Raw genomic sequence first — 22,727 nt, 5'->3', positions numbered from 1 at the left:
AAACAAAAATCTGTATTTGTAAACACTGCCGGGCGAGTTTTGAAGTTTTCTCTGTGTTAATTGGCACAACCGCTTCCTAGACTACAAAAATTTCTTAAACCAAGATAGGTCAACAAACCATTTTAAGCCGAAGCGAACAGGATTTGCTAAATTTACTTTTGACGTACCTATGTGAATATTTACGTCTTGTGATTACAAAGTATTTCCTCGTTTTGTTAGTTCAATTTATTCGGTTTGGCGAAATGCTTGGGGGGAATTTCCACGTTAATTTGGTTGAAGACTGGTAAAGCTACCGCCGATAAAATGACAGCAAAGGTAAATTAAGCCGTCGGTAAAAATACCCACTGTGATATTCAAATCTATGCTTAAGCGTGAATAATCGTTTAACTTTAACACTGCAAGCTTAAACGAATTTTCTTCATCCTTTCTTTCATTCGGTCATCCTTCATTGAGAAGGGATTTGCTGTTTGATACTCAGATGTAATGATATGCATATTGTGTTTATATTGTAGAGTTCCTCGTTTTATTTTGTTGTTGTCCAGTTAGTTCGGTTTGGTGAAATGCTTGTAGTCGAAATGTCGAGTAGACGATTATGCATGTAAACCCTGTCGGCAAATAAAGCTCTACTTCGATTTTGATTTGCTATTTCATTTTATTAATGCCACTGCTTTTGTTTGGGGGTACATGGCCCCTATTTTCCTAATGAGATGTTATTCCCCAGTGTGGTATTTACACTTATGGAAATGTTCCATAAAAGTGAGATAGTACTAATTAAAAACAAAATGCTAAGAGCTTTACTCGGTAATGAACAGTGAAAATGACATTTACATACTTAGAAAAAATTTAGGGCGTAGAGGTCTTTGCCCGGACCATTTCTCGGTAATAAAAATAACTTTTACATATATACATTCAAAATTTAGTTGGTGAGAGTGCATTCCTCGCTCCACTCTCACTCTCTGCTCTCTTCTTCACGCTAATTTTTTGATTGACTAACTTATTAACGGAATGTCACTGACTGTTTTCTTTGTTGTGCTTTACTTTTTTGCTTGTCGAAGAAAGCTTCAGTTTCTTCCTGGCTGTTTCCTTTGTCCTGTCTAGTACCAAATCGTTTGTGATATAACTTTGTGAATTCTCTATTCTCATAAAAAAATTTTATCTCGCCAGGGTAATAGAATGCACTCTCAGAGTGTTCAATCATCGTTTTCAGTCGCTACAATTTTCAGGAAAAAAGCAGTGGTTTTCTTAATTTCCTTTTGCTTTGTTTTAGGACCTTTTAGCAGGCCGGTAATTGGCCCATGGGCATTATGGGAGAATAATTTTCAAGTAAAGAATTAGATTCATTTCAGTGTTAAGTATTTTTAAATTATTATAAATTGGGCATTTCATTTTTATTTTTGTCACGTGTGATGTTTTACGATTTTACTGACATATACATGTACCATGTAAATGGAAATAATGCACTAGAAAGTCAGAGCGTGCATTACATTGGCTCAAAACGCAAGCCATATATAACAAATGTATGTAAAAGATATTTTTATGACAGAGAACTGGATAGGGCAAGAACTTCTCCTTCTTTTGTAAATATATTAATTCCTCTCAGCCCTGTCAAAATGTCTCAGGAACCTTCATTTTTGCAACCTAGAGTCCATGATTTTTCACCATACCTGACACAGAAGCTCACCAAATCCTAACATATAACTAACATGGTTGTATCTCTGGCGTTTACTTTGTATTACATGATTGCATATTCTGTTATCCTGCCTACTAACTGCTAGAAACAATTTTGACAGAGCTGTTTCAACAGTTTCAGTTAAATTGATTTCCAGTTAAAGAGCACTACATGTAGCAGTGTTATAATGAGTGTGAACTTTATGGAGGGTTTTAAAGGTTTATTTTTTTTTTTTATGATAACGGAAGACAACAAAATATACATGTGTATACAGTATAACCTGATTTTTGGTGTTGGTTGTGAATTGCAATTCATATCAGTTATCCTATTACAGGTAAGGGGAAAAAGTTCAGAAAGTTCAGACCGTCTCTTCCACCAGCACACCTGCATTCTACAGGTGCAATCACTGAGTCGTTTTATATATACATATATGTATGTACACACACAGAGAAATGTAAAGTTATGAACTTAACATTAAAATCTGACATTTGAATGCCTCCTTTGCTAAAGTTAGTCACCATTTAATTGACACTCCCTGTGAATTCATAGAGAATTATCGCCTAATGTGGAAGTCCTGTCTTCGAGTGAGGGAAAATGACACTGCAAGAAGTTACAAAAAAAGTTACAATGAAAGTAAAAAGAATTGTGAATGTCGATCATGACTTGGTGTACATTATACATCATGTTAAGGTATGTGGTGAGTGCCAAAGGCATAACATTTCATGCATTTGCCTTTTTAGGACAAATTATTTAACAGTGACATTTTAAAAGATGTGATCAGAAAAATAATGAGTATTGTCCAGGCAGTACCAGTTTATGGACGGCATATGCAGACAGTAAGAGGTGCAGTAAGCATTACCAGGTAATTAAGTCAGTTTTATGCTTATGACTTCTTGTACTTGGATTTTGTGTCATTTCGTCACAAGAATAGGTAATGAAAGATGCATTAGTTGACGCAATTTATTTTCAAAGGCAAACTTAAAAGTCTGCCTATGGTGGATACCGGTTGTGTGTAGAGTGAATGTAAAGCAAACACACTGTTAAAGATGTACGTACATGTTAATATTGAATCATCTGAAATTTCAGCGAGTTTGAAAATATATTATATCTATGACAGTTCTGAGGTGAGGGCTGTTACATGTACATGTAAATGGCTCATGCTCGATTTTTCACTTGTTATGATTTAGCTGCCAATATGTTCTGTAAATTAATTTTCATAGTCATCTGTTGGTGTGCTTCGATATACACCAATATTTAACCAAATAATGTACAGTGAAAATTAATTAACCAAATTATGCTGTTTTCAGTTGACCAATGCTACTACATGTACATTGTAATGTGATGTTGAAGCGCACAAATTTACAAACATGCCCGGTGTCAACTTGTCAAATGTATGAACTTGCCAGCCAGTCTAGATTACAAAACTTTCTGAAAGTTGGCCTTACCAGGTAGGATATTTCTTAAAGCATATTTTGTAATTAATGATTTCTCCTCCTGTTACTTTGGAATTTCTAATAACTGGCCATGAATGGGTGTTGGGTGTGAATATCTTCTGGAACTGCACACTCAGATTAATTCAGCAAGAACATCAGTATTTATCCTGACAAAGTCTGATTTTCAGTTATATGTACAACCAAACAGCCTGGATGGCCCTTTGATTGGGACTGTGCACATTGTTGTACTGCAATGTTCCAGTTCCTTGTTTAAAGCAAATTGCATGTGCGCTCAAAAGCAAGTCGCCAAGTTCATAACAGTTATATAATGTTTGCTTTGCATCTCAGGGCAGAGCCTGCCACTGTGAAAGTTTTGGTACCATCCCCCTAGCATTTGATTCACTACTGTAGACACTCAGTAAACAACTAGCAATGAAGTACACTGTATATCAATGAAAGGAATGTCATCTGTTGGTTGTAAATTATAATTGATATGTCTTTGTATGTTCAGTGGTGTTCAAGTAGCAGCTATATACAGAATGATTACATCCCTGTTCCTGTCAGTGAATATACGAACAGTGTACACATGGGCAGCCTGGATTAAAACATCAAAGATTTTCAAAGCAACCATGGCCAGGTGAGATATTTCTAAAGAAATATAAATTCAAGGTCCTTATGATTGCTTATAGGGATTGACTTTTATTGTAAACAATATCTTACTGAGTGTATTTTTCTTGTGTACTAATTGTTGTAGAACACAGAGACCACTGTCATGACAGAGATATTAATGTGTGAAAAGTTCCATAAAAAATGCACTGGGAGCAAATTAAATCATCATAGAGGCAGCTTCTGAGAGATCCCCAATATTAATGAAACATACATTGCACATACATGTAAAAGAGTTCAATAATTTATTACTTAAGATTGTAATGCTTTGTTTGGTTTCTCTATATTCACAGACAACTTGATGCCATATTAATTTCTACACTAAGTTCATTGAACAAACTGACTTGGAAGTTGAGTTCTGCAACCCATACTGTGTGTAGTGATATCATACAGCTGTAGCAGCAACATTGTGACAGATAAACCGTATTACATTATTAAGAAACATCTAATGATGATACATGTATTAACTAATTATTTAAAGTGTCTGTTAAATTAATCAGTTTTTCTGAGATAATTTACTCATCATGTCATCGTTTAGTTAAATAATTGCTTTTTTGGCTTGAAAAATGATATTTATTGTACTTGGTTTATGTTGCACTTAAATCAATTTTGTAATAACCTGCATTAGGCATGGCATAAATTAATATTTTGCCAACACGAAATGGAGAACTGGGTCTTAAGCAAAGTTGCAGGATTAGTATTTTTGTAGAAAGAAAGAGTTGAGAAATTTGTGACATTCTACTCACAGTCTTGCCATTCGCAACTTCGAAAAAGGTTAATTTGTTCCCTAGTGTTGTACAAATAGTGTTCTCTAATTTATAAATTATTTCAATCTGTTTTTTAAATCATTGCCTTATAACCCCATGTCCAGCTTTGGTGCATGCAGGATATTGATGTATTGTTTATCCATTTTGCTGTAAATTATCTTTAACTAATGTGTCAGTCAAAACATATCTTTGATATGCTGGCTTTTTCTGACAAATGTGCCTATGCCTCATAATCTTTGAGTGCGTTTGGTTGTGTAGTGCAGACAAAATACGCGTACATAATATAACTTACTTGTAGCTTACTTATATTTCTTGGTATAATTTAATCATAACAAAATTAATTAATGGAACCCAATAACAGCTCCTGTAGTGCACAATCTTAGTCGAGAAAAAGAACAAATCACATTGGAATTGAATAATAAAATTATTATCAGAAGCCTATGCAAGTATTCATGATCAGCAACAAAATATCATATTTATCGTTCATGCCAGAGTGATTTTGCTTATACTTATACTTTGAGAGATGGTGCAAACCCTTTCAGCAGAAGGAGACTCCATACAAAAATGAAGATAGCTAACTATTTTGGGGGATCAAGTTAGAAAACAAAACTTTTTACATGTGGATACTATTTTGGTATTTTTGTGAGATTTCATTTGGTAGAAATTTGGGGACTGAGTATATTGTAACCACTGCATTTCAGTCATACCCCACAACAAAAAAATGTGTAAACTTCTTTTGTGCAGGAGTCCCAATTGTTCACTAAGAAAGAATATAATGATTAATAACAATGTCTTGTCTTTCTCATTTAGAAGGAGTGGGAAATGCCACCAAAAAGCACAGAAGACAGTTCTGTTATGTGATCAACATTTCTGGTGGCTCCCCTGAAATGCTTGAAATCATGGCTCTATTTTCATCATCACACCATCTTACACCTCGATCTGCTGATGTAATCCTAGTTGGGGCTGAAACTATAAAATCGCTCGGAGTTTACTTCACATACATGTACGTGTTGGATTATTTTCATCAAAAACAACATTCCAAAAAATAACTGACCAGCTCCGCTTTTAGGCTGGGCTAAATCTATATATTAATTTATTCAAACTGCGGCGAAGAAGCGTACTTACTCAAAAGGGTAAAAATATATTTCGCCAATCGACGGCTTTACAGTCAACTGATCGTTGAATGACCTCTTCCACATTTGTAAGCAAGTAATTCCACTAATTCCATCCAAATGTAAAGCGATGAAATATATTACCCTCTTGTTTCCGAAAGTCTTGAGAAGGGGTCTGTGATTTAAGGCTTATATTGCTTTCAAACTCAAGCGGTACTGTCTTTGAACTTGTGGTCACCGATGGACACATTTTAAACTTCTGACGGTTCAAAGCAATGAATATTGGCTTTTAAAAGTACAGTGGCCCCTGTAGAACCTGCACTGGACACATGCCGAGTCTGTTGTAGCTTTCGCGAGGAACTTCACTCCCGCTGTCTCAATTTGTCGACTTCTATGAACACCTGAAAGTGAAACAACAATTGCAAACGGGTTTCGTTATTTGTACTTAATTACGAAGCTAGATTTTCGACAGGTGAAATACATGATAAGATGCAGAACTCAAGACCAATCTCAAAATGAAAAACGACTTACCTTTAACACTAAAAGCAGGGGAAACTAAAGATCACGCTTACAACCGAAATAGCTGACTCATACTAGTGCTCCGTACGACACAAGACCACGTGACAGGCGCTCGACTCTCGTGGACAAATAAACAAGAAGATCTGTTAGATCTTATAACCGCGCTTTTAAAATTTAACTGTTTGCTTGGCGCTACCGTCGGAACACAGTGCACATTCCAAAGCAGTCATTGATGATTCTTTTCTTACTGTAGACATCACATCACTTGATCAACACAAACTGTGTTACTGCACCACCAGTGGTAGCCGTTGACAAATCTCCGATGACGTAATGGTCTTAATCTAGAACTTTCTTCGGGATATGTATGGGCATGAACGATATGAACGACACGATAATAAGACTATTAACAACAGCTTTCTTTCTTAAAAGTCATGATTAAATTTAATTGGTGTTTTCAACGAGTAAAGGGCTAGCAAAGTAGTCACACAAGTCATATAATTTAATAATAAAACTCTATCCCGACCGATGTATCGATTTTGGTCACTCCAGTGACCACAGATTGAAAACGTGACAGAAAATTGGTGTTACTTGTGATTCTCACCAAATTTGGACAGTGAGATGATCTCATCATTAGCCAATTACAGGCCATTTTTCAGCTCTTTTCGTCATATCCCCCTCTCGGGAGAATTTTGTCAAGTTAGCTAATTTAGTATGCATGCCGCCGTTATGGCGGTCGCCGTCGGCGAAATGTTTATTTGCTCAAAATTGGGGCAAAATCTTTCGGAGATGGAAGTCAGGACATTTGTAAGGACACAGAAAGTAATTTGCGACCAGCTGGTGGCTTCTAAGGCTGAATTTATCCAGAAGTAAGCTGAATTTTCGTTTTCGTGCCGAAAGCCACGCTATGAAATATTATCGACTTGTTCTGCTGTCTTGTTCTGTTTTTCCTCTTGGTCGTTTTGTAGCCCGCCGAGGCCAGTCTCGAAAAAGATGTTCCCATTCAAGTTTAAGCTCTCAGGCGATAATTCTGGAGTTTTTTGGCCGAAACATCGGCTTTGTTATGTTCTTGTTTTTCGGTTGCTATGGGCGACCGTTGCTTCCTTTGTTAGGTCAAGTCTGGGGAGTGAGGTCACAAAAAAAATTCTAATTAATTCTGGTTTTGTTCGATTTCGCTGAAATTTTAACATGATAAAGCTGGATTGTTAAGGAATAGATTTACCGTCTGCCGATGTGTGGATAGCTATTAACGCTAAATTGATATATCGCTTTGAAGTCAGAGTTTTGAAGAGATTTTTTTGTAACGTGTGGGTTCGGCGTGATTTTGTAATCGGAGGTTTTTGTTGACCCCGAAGGAAAAAATGTCCGGAAAAGGTCATTTCATCGAGGATTCAAACGAATATAAATATGTATATGTTCCGAGCTGAATTTCTGGTGAAAAAATATAATTTTTGACGAGCGCTGGGTTTTTATTTTTTTTTCCCGTGAAAGTCAGTATCGGAGATGAGATTCATTTATGTTTCAACAGCTTTTGGCAAGTAAACATTACAGGTTGCGTGACTCAAAATTTGGCCGAGTGGAAGCTTGGGTCTGGTCGCCGACAAATCTACAAAAAAAAAAAAAAACCACGGGTAAACCATGAACCGCGCTCGGCCCATGGCCGCGCGGTTAATAAATCAGATCATTCCATAATGTGGCTATGTAAGCTACACAAAAGCGCACGAGGTTCTGAAATACGATCTGACGGAAACGTCACTAATATCTAACCTAGACAGTTACAGTCAAACTAAACGGCCAAAGGACTAAAATGGTCGTGGACACAGGCTGTAAGTATAATATAATATCTTCAACATTGTACCGAAGTCAATTTAAGAACTTCGAACTGTCTCCAAATTACAGCGTATGGACAAAAGGAATCATTGCAATGTAAAGGCTCTTTTAATGCTTGTATTAGAACGAGTAACAATGTTATCAATGAAAGTGAAGAATGATCATCGCAGTAAATTTTCCAATTTAAAGTGCACCTAAGCCCCAAATTTTTTTTTCGCTAAAACGAATGTACTTGTTATTTGAAATAGTTCTGCGAAAAAATTTTCGGATTCCGTGAAATCCTCGATTTTCTGTGCCCCGACGAAATCTCGAAAATAGCTCCAAAACACCGCCATTTTGTTTCACGACCGAGTTTGAGGAGAATGGGTCCAGCGCCTCTTGTGACGTCTACCCAGGAAGGTTCTATATCTCACGTCCTCTCATTTCCTTCAGGATTGTGCAATACACATTCGAAAAGTGCGCAGAAACGCCTTCCAGAGGTGCCATCGGCTGTTGCAGTAATATTCCAGATTTAAAGAAAGATATACTGTACAATTTACTGACGATGATCGGCTAATGGTACAATAAAGACGTAAACGACGGTTGATTTTGTGGAACCGAAACAAGCGAACTGAATCTGTCAGAACCATTAAAGAATTCTCACTGGAATTTGTTCCGCAGACTTTCGAACGCTATTTTCATAAATTTTCTGCTTAAAGCTAACCAGAAATTTTTTAGAAATACCACCGACAACCTATATGTTACAATCCCGCAGTATTTATAACATAACCGGCAAAGTTGTGTGATCTGATCATGATCAAGAAGCGTATTAACTGACATGTAAATAGGTCGCAACTGTACGCCGCTGACCAGCACTTATTTCTCTTTCGATTTAGATAAAAGTAGAAAATTAATCCTTTAGAATTACATCATAACAAAATTGTTAGACTCACAGAGTTTTTCGAAGGTTTGGAAATCAGCAGTGCGACAGAGATTTTGTGCAATAGCGTCGAAAATTTGACCGCGGAAAATTATCTGCGGACCGCTTAGGGAACACATCCTTTTCGCTTATCCGACGAATTTCACTGCAAACTTTGAGAACAATTTACTTTGGTTATTTGGAGTTACGACTTAAAACGTGTGACAATGTGAAATCGGTAATTGTATGAAATGTTTCCTTCCACCTTGTTCTCGCAGCTTCAAAAATACAGGTCCAAACAGTACGATTTTCAATCGATCGAAGCCAATGTTTTGGAGGTCATCAAGTCTCGAAAACTGCAACACGTACGTCGCTCTTATAAACATGAAGCATTCAACAGAAAGTAAAACACAAACTGGATTTAACAGAACAATCATACCTTGACAAAATACATTCTCGCTAAGGACAAATGTAAACGGGCTATAAACACGAGTGGGAATCTTATGTTTAGTTGACGAAATTACCATCCAATGCAGTCCTTGAGGTTTCTTTCCTGCTTTTCGTTTGCCTGCTCCTCCACTTCGTATCTAGCTTTCCATTCCTAATATACAAGCAGCTCGTCGGCAAGGAAGTCTTCCCCTTCGTCGCTTGAAATATTGTAAATTGCTCTCAAAGCTCTAAGCAGTGAGTTCACAGTTGTCGAACGTGCTCGATCGAAGTTCATTTTGGTGTCTTCCAAATCGAAACTTAACTCTGACTCCAGTGACGAAACAAAATGATTCTGAGACAAAGCTTGGACGTTTTAGTCCCAAAATACATCGGAACGATTAGTTTTGTTTTCCATTTTCTCCACCACATACAGAGAGCTGACTGAGGCGCCATTGTGTTTGGTTCCTGAGTAGACGTCATCAGGAACCGCCGCCCCAGACTCCCTAAAACGCGGTCGTGAAACACTTCAAGCGCGACTTTGAAAGGGCATAGAAAATCGAGGATTCAACCAAATTCAAAAATTTCTGCACCCAAATGCTTCAAATAAAGACTAGATTCGTTTTAGCGAAAAAAAAAAATTGGGGGTTAGGTGCACTTTAAGCAATTGGAAAAAAGAAGCCTGAGAAAAAAATTTTAAAAAAATTAAAAAATAGTTTTGTTATTTTATTTTTTGTTATTTTTTTTGTTATTTTTTTGTTATTTAATTTTTTGTTTAATTTTTTATTTAATTTTTTAAATTTTTTTTTTCAGGCTTCTTCTTTCCAGTTGCTTAAATTTGAAAATTTACTGCGATGATCATTCTTCACTTTCATCTACAACCGCAGTTCAAATATGAATGATTTCATATATATTTCACAACGTTATCAATGCTTAAGTGAGTGTACGTTATAGGACGAGATTCCAGTTTTAAGCTAAAGGTACTTACGCAGGTTATTAATTCAGTCAACCGAGATAGCAACAGTGAGCTAAAGGAATACTCTGATATCTTTGAAGGATTAGGAAGGGTAACTAATTTTGAAAATAAGATTGCTATTGACCCAGAGGTCAAACCAGTAAGTCAACACTTACGAAGAATACCTGTCAGTCAAATTGAAGCAGTTAATAATGAGCTTGACAGCCTGGTTATGGTTCCAAAAAAGTCGGGAGATTCAAGGGTATGTTATGATTTACGCGAAGTCAATAAGGCAGTTATTAGAGAGCGCTATGTTTTACCAAACGCTGACGATACATTGCATGCTCTGCGCGGCTTTAAGTATTTTGCGAAGATCGACGCAAAGAGCGGTTTTTTCAGCTCCCGCTAGCTGAGGAGGCGCGGTACATTACCACTTCATCGCCCCTCGAGATTGTTACCGTTTCAAGTGCACTCCCTTCGGACTTAATGATGCGAGAGAAGCCTTTAAAAAAAAATGATGGAAATTGTTTGGCGTCGAAGACGTGCGAATTTCGATTGACGACGTAGTTATTCACGCTCCGACTATGGCAGAACTTGCGAAACGCCTCCGGCAAGTTTTTGAGCGATGTCGCAAATTCAACCTCAAACCCAACTAAGGTAAGTGTGAGTTCGGCGTTCGACAAATTTTGATCTTAGGCCCGAGGGGGGCGGGGGGGGGGGGTAACTCCCAGAAAAATCGGGTGGGGGTTTGCGGCCCGCTTCCCAAAACCCTTACCCTATTTATGACCAAAATCTGCGATATTCCCTACTCTATTTATGACCTGACTAAAAATTCGAAACCCTATTTATGACCTAATCCTTATATCAAAACCCTGTTTCAGACCCGCGTTATAATAAGTTCCCTAGTTCAGACCAATGTTTAATTACCGTAAACATAATTTGTGAAGGGCTTTTGTTGATTTTGTTTTCGATAGACGAAAAAGAGGGTTCTTTTTAAAAACATACCCATATCAAGGCTAGAGTGCAAAAACCATACCCTATTTATCACCAAAATGGCCAAAATCAGCTAAAATCGATACCATATTTATGACAAAAACAGCTGAAAAACCATACCCTTTGGGGCCGCACATACCTATATAGCCCATATAAGGGAGTGCCCCCCTACCCGGGATCTTAGGCCACGTGGTGTCTGCAAATGAAATCGAGCCTGACCCGACGAAGACGGAAGCCATCGCCTCCACCGGCAAACGTGTCTGACCTTCGATCTTTTCTCGAGACGTGTGGTTACGTTGCGAAGTTTATTCCCAATTATGCAAATATTGTTAAGCTTCTCAGAAAGCTTACGCGAAAGGAACGGAAATGGTTCTGGGGAGAAGAGCAGACTAAGGCATTCGGAACCTTAAAGGAATCACTGTCTCGCGAACCAGTCTTGGCGTGTTTCCATTTAGATGCTCCTACTTTTGTGGTCACTGATGCCAGTCCAGTTGGCTTAGGTGCCATTTTACTACAAGACCAGGGCACCGGTCAGGCCAAACCTATAGCATATATTAGTCGAACGCCTTCGCCAACCGAACGAAGGTACTTTCAAATTGAACGCGAAGCGCTAGGTTGCGTTTGGGTCGTGGAACGCTCGCACGATTACTTGTTTGGTGTAAAGTTCACTTTATTGACTGATAACAAGCCGCTCTGGAGCATGTTCGACCCACATTCGAACAAGGTTTTACCGTCGAGGATTCAACGCCTGACATGGAGATTGCATCAACATTATGATTTTCGAACTGCGCATATTTCGGGAAATGCTAACACAGCAGACTCCCTGCCGCGTTTACCTGCTAAGCACGATGATCGCTTGGACAGTGGTTTTGTTTGCGGAGACTACGTACGGTTTGTTTGCACTTCAAATATGTCAGATCTACAAGCTGTCACTCTTTCAGAAATGAGATCCGAAACAATCAAGGATGCCACGCTGATTGAATTGTTAGCCGTAATTCAAAGTCGAAAGTGGTGTTGCGACCAGTTACTCAAAGCATACAGCGGAATTAAAGAAGAGTTGTGTGTCTTCGAAGGAGTAATTCTCCGAGGAAATCGCCTTGTCCTTCCTCAGTCGTTGCGAACGCGAATTCTAAAATTAGCGCATGAGACGCATCAAGGCATCGTCAAAACAAAAGAATTTCTCTGAGCGCGTTTCTTTTGGCCCGGCTTGGACTAAGCTGTTGAAGAAATGATTAAAGGTTGCACTGCTTGTGTTTTGAACCAACCACTGAATAAGTACACACCACTTCAACCGACACCTTTACCTCGTGGTCCATGGGTCAAAGGAGCGGTGGATCTCGTTGGACCTATTGAAGGTAAGTACATCCTGACGTACATCGACTACTATTCTTCGTACCCAGAAGCATGTGTCCTCAAGGAAATAACTTCTCGCGAGGTTATCAAAGCCCTTACAGATATTTTCTCTAGATTTGGATATCCGGAAGAAATCGTTTCTGGCAACAGCAAACAGTTCACGAGCGCAGAATTCGAAGCGTTTCTACAATCGTGTGGAATCAAGCACATTTGCGTGTCATATACTATGCACGCAGCAACGGCAAGCTTGAAAGATTTCACCGATATCTAAAGAAGAATCTCCGGGTAGCAATTGCAGACGGTAAGCCTTGGCAAAAAGAATTGCCTAAAATCCTTGTGCTCTATCGAGCAAGTCCGCATCTGGTAAGTGGAAAATCGCCCGCCATTCTGTTGTTCAACCGTCAACTTCGCATGAAAGTACCTCACATCGAATCACTTGTGAACACAGCACTCGATCGGGAACGTCGCGAAAAATGCGACTCATATCAAACTCGTTTGAAAGCTTATCACGACGCTAAGCAGCAGATGGCTCCGGATGACTTCAACATCGGTGACATTGTGTACTGTGCAAACATGAAGCCCAATAAATTGGATTCAAAATTTTCTCCTGCTAAGCACGTTATCAGTCTCAAGGGAAGGACATATTTAGCGTCGTCAACGTCACAACCGGTGCCACTCTAATTCGCAACGCAAAATACTTAAAGCGCGCGCCTGCTTGCGAAGCTATTACAGATAGTAATGACACAGAAGAGAGCGTTGGGGGTAGAAGATCCCAAAGACTCGAACAATTCTGAAGCTTGTGCAAACAGTGAACCTTCGGTTCATGTTGAGGCCACTCAGGATGCTCAGAGCGAGGGGATGATTACTACTAGATCAGGACGTGTAGTTAAGTCCACTAAGAACTGCGATAACTTTGTCCATTACTGATTCATTTGATTGCGCCTATGATTTAACCTAAATGATTCCTTAGTGAATATTTGATAAATGTTTTTTTGAACGTTCCCGGGGAAGGATGTAGTGTATTGATTACCATAGCAACATCGTTATGCTATCACGCCGATCACTCGTCACTGTAATATTCTGAAACTACCGCATGATGTAAAAGTACTGGTTCTCAGTGAAAGTAGAATTGCACCGAATATAGGGAATGATAATAATGAATAAAAGCAGATTAGATACGTGACACGAGAGGAAGTATTTCTCTGTCTCAGTAAAGGTAATAAGTCCTAAATGACTACACAACAACATGTTTCGGCTGTTTAACAGTTCATCAGTGCCCATTGTACAGGCAAAGTCTACAATACTTTGTTATTTATCATTATTGGAAACAGAACCCTCCTCTTTAAGGTTAACTGGAAAACTATACATGAGATTTTCGCAAGTGAATATATGAAATTTCATATATATGAACTACGGAGTAAGATATGAAGACATGATGTTCAATCATGTCTTCACATGACATTCTTATTTAGTACTTATATACATGTATGTAATTGCGGTAATTTGATTTTTTTTTAAGTTCACTGTAGCTTGGTATAAATGTACAAGTGAGTATATGAAAGTTCATGCATATATTCTTTATGTAAATGTATCAACCTCTGTCAAACTTTCAACAGGTCTAAACAGGATAGTTAATTGGCTTAAATTCATTATCATTTGGTTGGTACACAAAATGCTCTTTTCGCCAAACGTACGCCTAAGGGCAAGTCTAAAATCCTCATCGAGCAATTTCCAAATTAGAAAACAGTATGTGTACCAGGAAAAGCCCGATCATTATATTCTTAAGCTTTTCGATAATCGTGAACGTTGTTAACCGCTTTGAAAACAAGTGACATGTTTTTGCTCCCAGTCTTAAGAATTGGTGCCACTGTTCAGCTCAGCAATATTTAGAAGAGGTCTCCTCTCTTGGGCCGTTGACCTGGAATAAGTACGAAGGAGCTTCTGCCAACATCGAATAATTAGCTTGATGAGAAAAACCACTAACCTAGCCAGCTGGGAAAGAATCGCAAACGTGAACAAGATAGATATCGACACTGGAACAAAACCTAAGGCGCACACCTGAAGCCAGTCTAGAACTTCCAAATAAGGTATATCTGGGCCATCGATAGCTCTACCAAAGAACATCAAGGTCGCTTTTGCCAAATTGATCACGGCAGTCATAGACAAAACGCCGAGAGACAGTGTTTCTGCTTTGTTGGCCAATGGATCACGATATGGATTCTTTATAACATGATTAATAGTCATCAGGATGCATGCGCTGACCATACAAACCATACGCAACATCACGTTTGTTATGAAAGCTTGGCAAGCAAAGAGAACAAATCTTCGAGCAATCAGCACACTCTCCCAGTTGAGTGTTCCTTTATCATCAGCCTGTGGTTCACGGAAAGGACCGTGAAGTATTTCCAAAACATCTTTGTTGACAACATGTGCATTCGTGGAATCTCCATTTCTTCCATTCAAAATTGCTTTAACAAACCAGTAGACAAGAAATGGCAATGGAATCATGCACGCAGCAAGAAACTCAGTTGCAGTAACAGAAGCCCTGTAGATCTTGGACGATCCCCAGTAAAGAACAACGATGAAAGGAACCACAAAAACTATGATATAGGCCAGAAGGAGATACTGCCATCACTGCATGCATGGAATATTTGCATCAATGAATAGCCTCTTTCTCGGTCCAATCGAAACGCCGCGCATTAGTTTCAGGGATGTTTCTGCCAGCCGTTCATAGCCTGGCAACAATACTTCCATGAAAACGGCCAAGTAATGGAGAAGATGCGATTCTTCTTTACGCCTTAATATGTTGATGAAAGAATGGACGACATACACGAGTGCAATGTCGGCCATTGTCAAGAAAACGGTACCTGAAAGAAGCAACTCCTTTGTTACCGCAGTTAGCCCTACAAAGGGGCATCCAAATCCTTTATTGATGGTTCGAACTTGGAAGTTAAAAAAGGCAATAACTATGTGGATAAACGGTATCTTTCCAAGGAGGTTTTCTATGGAACTGACCATCAGCAGCTCGGCAGCTTAATAAAACTAGAACGTAACCTTTATATATCCTCTGTCCCTGTCATCATGGTTTTGGCCCAAGTCATCCCGTTGATTATAGGCTTTCCGTTGGTAAAACCAAAGTATCTGATTTCCAAGAAAAACCAGGATCGGAGGTTTTATTATAAGGTACAAAGCCAATCCAATGGTAAGCACAATGATGGAGATCCAAAAATAATAATTATTGCATTCCGCATTTTTTCGGCATTTAGCTGAAAAGAGAGTTTCACTGTATCCTGGAATGCATGAACCACACAGGGTGCCGCTTCGGTTTCCCTGGCAACTGTTATATCCTTTTGAACCCAATGATGGTTTTGACAGTAATGTTCTGGACAAAGAATGAATCTTAGTGATGGTGGGTTAGTATTTACCGGATAGCCCCAAAAATTTGGTTTAACAGCTATATTCCGTCTTAGACAAGTGGCACCGAATGGGCATTGTAGACACTTGACGTACAGTATTGTTGACTACTACACCACGTGATATCCCCCTTTTTGCATGCTGTAAAAACCAGGGCCACACAGATTGCAAGAGTATTTCAACACAGTGATATTTACTCGGCAAAAGCTTTTGTTTTGTTCTGTGTATACAAAATGTGTCGCATTATCAAACTCGAGCTTATTTCCGATTTCGCACTGGATGGTCGAATTACCATCCATGTATACGAAGGCTCCATTGAAAATCTCAGTTACGGGATAGGAATAACTTTCAGCAGCAGACGACACCATAGTTGTATTATTAAAATTTATAGGTCCTCCACTTTCGGAAAGGAGGAAGATCGTTTTGTAAGATGTGATATCGTTTATCGTGATTTTCTTCTTCGTTAAAGAGAAGAAACAGTCTTTGAAATCCACCCGGCCAGTTCCATATGCGGAATAAACGTGTCCAGAATGTTCGATGGCAAAGTTATTTCTAAAAGTACATCTTTGGAATGTTGTGTAGCCGTTGGTTACGTGCACAGTACCCGCGATTAACCCCAAGTTTCCCTCAAAAATGTTATCTTCAAATAAAGCATGAGTTCGATAGCTCCACTCAGGATGAGTTTCTTCCCTTGTCGCTCTTTTGACACATTCTTTATTTACGACTTTATCAGGACGTGTGAGGACCGTTATTGCACCCGTTGAGGTCTCGTAATCATCGCCTTTCCACGCAAATCTTTGAAAACATATACCATTTCGGAAAACTGATTTTTATAAAGATAAAGTTTTGTTGCTTTTAAATAACAAGCATAAAACATTGCATGGTCTCGATTCAAATGTGATATTGTTAATTTTAATAACTGCACTGGAACTATTTAGTAGACTCAAAGGCCTAGTAATGAAATAGAGCTCGACGTTTTTATGTGTCCTTTTCTGCTCTTGAAAATGGTGTTCTCGGTGCTCAGCTCTACACGGGCTGGATCCTTTGTATGTGCCAAGATATTAAAGCTGTTATCAAGGAAGCTGTAGTTTGAGATAGAAATGCGGAAGGGACGAGCATCAGACGGTCCTTGTGGATATAATCCTGGTATTTGGAGTGAGTACCCAAATAAAGCTAAAACAACGTTTATAAGTTTGATGGGGAACTAGGGACTCATCTACAAGGCACCACCGTGACGATCTCGAGCGTGACGATCTCGGTGACCCACTGGTTGGAAAAATACTGTTTTCTATCAATACGCTCCCTTTAGCTTGCACTTTATGGGCTCTGATTCTAACAGCGTTTCTTACATGTACTTTAGCGTTGACAACAAACGTGCAGCCAGAAATAAGCACGTCAGTTTTGCCACCTGCGTTTGATATCATTAAAGCTTTAGCTGCTGATGATATACTGTTTTTCCACGAAGAATCCGTGATGGCCACTTTTCCATCAGATGAAAAGATTCTGACAATGTAGCATGTTGTTGGAAAAAAAAGGCAATCCCGCACTAACATTTCCCTGATACTGGCATAAAACTTGTGCGTTGATCAGTTTTCCACCTTTGGAGAATCAAGGTTTCTAACCAAAACTGCACCACCGTACGCTTCTGCTGCACATTCGGTGAAGGTAACCTCCATCATGCTAAGAGTTAAAATTCCGTTTTTACTACGAGCAAATGATGCTCCACCACCTTTAGCTATGTTCCTACGAAACTTGCTGTTGAATATGACCACAGACCCGTGTGCTGTGAAGTTAAAAAATACCGTTCCCCCTCTTGCCTTTTGAAGACGTTGTCCAACAAACGACGAGTTGTGGATTTCCACTTGGTCCTCCTCAGAATGAATCTTTATACATCGCAATAAACGGTTTTGGGAACATCTTCCGTTACTGAACTTAACACGCGTTTCCTTTCTATCAGAATTGTTCAAACTGTTCACCACGCTTTGTGTTTTTCTACCTGTGGATGCTTTGACCAAATCAGAAAGAGTATTGTTGAACAGTCTGACATCATCATAAACGCCGCTGGTCACAGCTGATGGTAGATCAAGATTCATAAAGTACCCACGTTATTGACAGATGTGATGTTAAAGCAAGATATTTGGACATATATGCTGCTGGATGGCAGCGTGGTTTGTGAGCGGATGGTCACTACACCTCTTGGAAAATGCTGTTTGTGAAATCCGTGTTTCATAAACGTCGTCTCGCTGATATTTAAAGCAAGAAGTTGATCCTGGTTTGAATCTTTGTGGTACAAAATAATTTTCACGCATGAAATGTTGTTGTTAAAGAAAAAAAGAGCCATGAACATTTAAATGCCTTCTTGCATTATCTGTTATGTGAATTCTCAGAGCAGTGAAGGTATCTTGAAAAGAACAGTCAAAACTCTTGGAATCAGAATCCTGAAACAATAGTGGCATTTGCCCAAAAAAAAAACACCAGATAAAATAATAGTTGTTCTCAGAGTACTTGACTTGTCAAAATGCAAGCCACTAGGGCAAGAAATGTATGGTGTGGATTTACGACCAATCAAACTCAAACTTTTCTGAATTTCAATAGCTAGGTGTTGCTCATGCGCCATTGAAGAGTAGCAGTGGCAAGGCTTTCGCTCGGTTCCAGTACCATCCAGGTGAATATGTTCGCCCCAGTCTACTTGATGGATTCCAATAGCAATGGATTGACATAGGTGACTGATTGTACCATATCTTTTAGAATCATTTCGTTCCAGAGAAACATAGTCTTCTGAGTGACCATGATGCTGCACAGCTAAGAAAAAAGATAAAAAGTTCTGACTAGTCTGGTTTTGCTTGATTATCTCGCAGTAGGCTGGGCCCGTAGAAATTTCTGTTCATCTTTATCAGCTTAGGGTAATATTTATGGAGGTTTAACAGTCTGTATCAAATGGCGGACAAAATATTTTGGGTAACTCGTCTCCAAGGCATTTCAGAACTATTTAATCCTTGCAATTTTTTGCAATGCATTATGAAAAAATCTCCTCTTTATTGTGATCTTAAGGTTAATTTAATTTAATTTGATGCAGCACTGATGAACAAAAATACCGAATTAAGCATATTTATGATGTGGATAGAGACTGGGTTACAGCAAAAAAATCAAACCGGAATCGGTCCATTACAAAAACACCTGGAAATAAATGTCTTTATGTCAGCTACTTATAATTAAAGAGGGTATTTTAATTGACTTATTGAAAAAGTATCCCCACATGTAGTCAATATTTTGTTGTGAAAATCTTTACAAGAAATTAAAGGAAGATTTCAGTTTCGGACGTCTCAATGTCCAACATTCACTCATTCGAAAACCTTCAGGAATTGGAAGTCGAGAACTTTTAGCGCGGCGGCCGGTTGCTACTAGCCGATCAGAATACAATAAGAGCGTTTTTTTATGTCTTCTATTCTTATTATTTCTTGGAGTGCACCCTAAAATACACTTTGACATTTAAAAATGGTGGCGTTTCGTCATCTACACCCTAAATGAGACCAGAATCCTTGAGTTACAGCCCAAGGCGAGACGAGGAGCGCATCCCAGACTTTTACATGTGGGAGTTCCCCACTCCTGGGCCCCGGCCTTCAAAGATCTCTGACCACTAATATTAATTAGTAAGCACCTATTTACTTGAATTTGAACTACACATGTAAGACGGGTGCTTGCCCCTGTGGGTTGTTAACACTATATCTTGTCGGCATATCGTCCTGGAAGAGATAGTACAGATTAGAATATCTTATAGTCTCAATTGCAGCCTTTATTTGTCTTATTTGGTTTGCCATGCAAAGCTCCCATGAGAACACGAGTTAGATAAAGGTTGCAAAGGAGACTTGGAGTCAATACGTTAACACCCTCGAATAACTCCAATTAAATCTCGATGTACGACGAAAGAAAAATAAGAATACTACTAGACATTTTCAACAATTTCAGAATTTTAATCGCAAGAACAACAATTTTCGTCAGGATAGCAAATAAACATTTTTCGGAAATTTAGAATCAAATTTTTCTTCTCTCATTTTATATATTTTATTATTCTAATATTAACTAAATCAATTATCAGCTTACACTGTTTTATGAACCATCCCTTTACGACTATACTGGGAAGGTGGGCTCTAGCTAGGAATAAGACTATCTTCCGCTGTCCGTTACATGCTCAGTGCAAAAAAGACAGACTGATTAAGATTTCATATACTTTGTGTTTCAATCGAACTTATTTACTAAGACTTTTTTCGTACATTTCGCTTTATTTTGTATGCCCTAATTTCAGGACAGTCTTCAATAAGAGTTATTGTGGGATCAAACAAACATGTACAGTTAGCCAGCAGAAATCAACGGGCAAAAATTGACAATAGATATGTCTTAATTGTCCTCACTGTGTTGTTCAGCATTATCCAAAAGAGGTTCTCTCAGTTAGTGTATGAGCCATCGATGAGAACGGAACTGCCACCAGGTGTAATAACATTTCTTGACTAGAAATACCACGAGTCTTGCGAGCTGGGACAAAATGGCTAAAGTGACCAAGAGAGACACCAATGCTGGGGCAAATGTTAAGGTGCACACCTCAAACCACTCCAGGGTTTCCAAATAAGGTATGTCCGGGCCATCAAGAGCGACACCATATGAGATCAGGGTTGCTTTTACTAAATTGATCACGGCAATGATACACAAAGCAGCGAGGGACAGTGTTTCAGCGTTGTTGGCCAGTGGATCACGATATGGATTCTTTATAACATGATGAATAATCATCAGGAAGCATGCGCTGACCATGGAAACCATACGCAACATCAAGTTTGTTATGAACGCTTGGCAAGCGAGGAGAACAAATCTTCGACCAATCAGCACACTCTCCCAGTAGAGTGTTCCTTTATCATCAACCTGTGGTTTACGGAAAGGACCGTGAAGTATTTCCAAAACATCTTTGTTGACAACTTGTGCATTCATGGAATCTCCATTTCTTCTATTCAAAATTGCTTTAACAAACCAGTAGATAAGAAATGGCAATGGAATCATGCACGCAGCAAGAAACTCAGTTGTAGTAACAGAAACCCTGTAGAGCTTGGACGATCCCCAGTAAAGACAACGATGAAAGGAACCACAAAAGCTATAATATATGCCAGAAGGAGATACTGCCACCACTCCATACATGGGACATTTGCATCAATAAAAAGCCGCTTTCCAGGTCCTATTGAAACACAGCGCATTAGCGTAAGAGACGTTTCTGCCAGTCGCTCATATCCCAGCAGCAATACTTCCATGATAACCGCCATGTAATGGATGAGGGCTGGTTTCTTTTTTCTCCTTAACATGTTTATCACAGAATGGACGCCATAAATGATGACAACTTCACACATTGCCAAGAACACAGTACCAGAGAGTAACAACTGCTTTGTTACCGCAGTTAACCCTACAAAAGGACATCCGATTCCTTTGTTGAGGGTTCGAACCTGGAAATTAAAAGCAGCAATCAAGAAGTACATAACCGGTACCTTCTGAAAGCATTCTTCTGTAGATCCGACCATCAGGAGCTCAGCAACTTGGTAGAAATAAAAGGTAATTTTTATATATCCACTGTCTAAATGCTCTGGCGGATCCTCAACGACGCCCAAGTCATCTCTTGACTGATTCTCTACCCCTCTGTTAAACCATAAGATCTGGATTCCAAGGAAGCTTGGGATTGGAGGCTTTATTAAAAGATAAAGTACCAATGCAACTGTTAGCGATATTCTCAGGATCCACACAGTATATTTGCTGCATTTTGCAGATTTTGGGCACTCAGCTGAGAACAAACTTTCGCTGAATCCTTCCGCACATTGTCCACAGAGGCTCCCATTTCTGTTGCTGTGACAACTGTTGTAATGTTGTGAATCTTCAGAAGGGCAGTAATGTTCTGGACAAGCAATAAATTGCAGTGCTGGTGGTAAGTTTGAATCTTGGTAGCCCCAGAAGTTTGGTTTCGCAGCTATGTTACTTTGAATACATTTGGCTCCAAACGGACATGGCAGACACTCAACAGCAGCAGCTACATCTAAACCTCGTGATGTGCCTTTTTAGAGGCTGTAATAACCAGCGGGGCAGGATGTGCAAGAGTACTTTAGAACTGTGACATTCAATGGACATAAGCTGCCGTTTTTCTCCGTGTATACGATGTGTGTTGCATTTTCTAATAGAAGCTGTTGTCCTTCGCTATACTGCAACTTCGATGTTGACGTATCCTCCACTGGATATATCAAGCATGGGAAAGGAGTTTCTGTCTGAGTCCATCGAGATCATAGATGTATTTCTAAGATTTAAAGGACTTCCGCTATCGGAATATAGGAAAGTAGGTTTATTGAATGTAGAGAGTTTAGAAATTGTCATTCCGTTATTTGTTGTGGTGAATGAGCAATCTTTAAAATCTACTTGTCCAGTTCCATAGGCGGAAGAGATATGTCCAGTTCGAATGCCAAAGTTGTTGCGGAAGGTGCATCTTCGAAATTTCGTGAAACCGTTTCTGACGTAAACTGCTCCAGAATCCAACCCTACATTTTCTACAAAGATGCTATCTTCAAATACCACACGACCGTCGTATGTCCACGATGGGTAAATCACCTTGGTGGAATCTGCGAGAATACACCCCAAAATCTGAGGTACGTTTGTCTGGGTTTGTTAAAATATAAGTA

At 39.1% G+C, this 22,727-nt stretch overlaps 2 protein-coding genes and 2 pseudogenes across 5 annotated transcripts in view; 1 reads left to right on the top strand and 3 right to left on the bottom strand.

The window, feature by feature from the left end:
• Window positions 1-4,706, top strand: part of LOC145497822 (uncharacterized) — a 5,070-nt gene extending 364 nt beyond the window's left edge. Inside the window, exons 2-6 of one of the 3 annotated variants that reach the window (XM_081477692.1) lie at window positions 2,004-2,066; window positions 2,410-2,531; window positions 2,977-3,117; window positions 3,614-3,739; window positions 4,062-4,222. In XM_081477692.1, the coding sequence (XP_081333818.1) occupies window positions 2,004-2,066; window positions 2,410-2,531; window positions 2,977-2,980 (189 nt within the window). In that variant the 3' untranslated portion in view covers window positions 2,981-3,117; window positions 3,614-3,739; window positions 4,062-4,222. Of the gene's footprint in view, window positions 1-2,003; window positions 2,067-2,117; window positions 2,532-2,976; window positions 3,118-3,613; window positions 3,740-4,061 lie in introns of those variants that run through there. The other 2 variants (XM_081477690.1, XM_081477691.1) reach the window with 2 other exon arrangements.
• LOC145497731 (uncharacterized) overlaps window positions 1-22,727 on the bottom strand; it is a 63,247-nt gene that overhangs the window by 15,489 nt on the left and 25,031 nt on the right. The gene's annotated exons all lie outside the window — the stretch shown is intronic.
• On the bottom strand, window positions 14,272-17,151 carry LOC145497391 (uncharacterized; annotated as a pseudogene).
• On the bottom strand, window positions 16,900-21,213 carry LOC145497390 (uncharacterized; annotated as a pseudogene).

Source organism: Orbicella franksi, chromosome 9, assembly GCF_964199315.1.
Source record: "Orbicella franksi chromosome 9, jaOrbFran1.1, whole genome shotgun sequence".
NCBI lineage: Eukaryota > Metazoa > Cnidaria > Anthozoa > Scleractinia > Merulinidae > Orbicella > Orbicella franksi.
The sequence above is the reverse complement of the archived record's forward strand: the minus strand, read 5'-3'. Positions and strand labels throughout refer to the sequence as shown.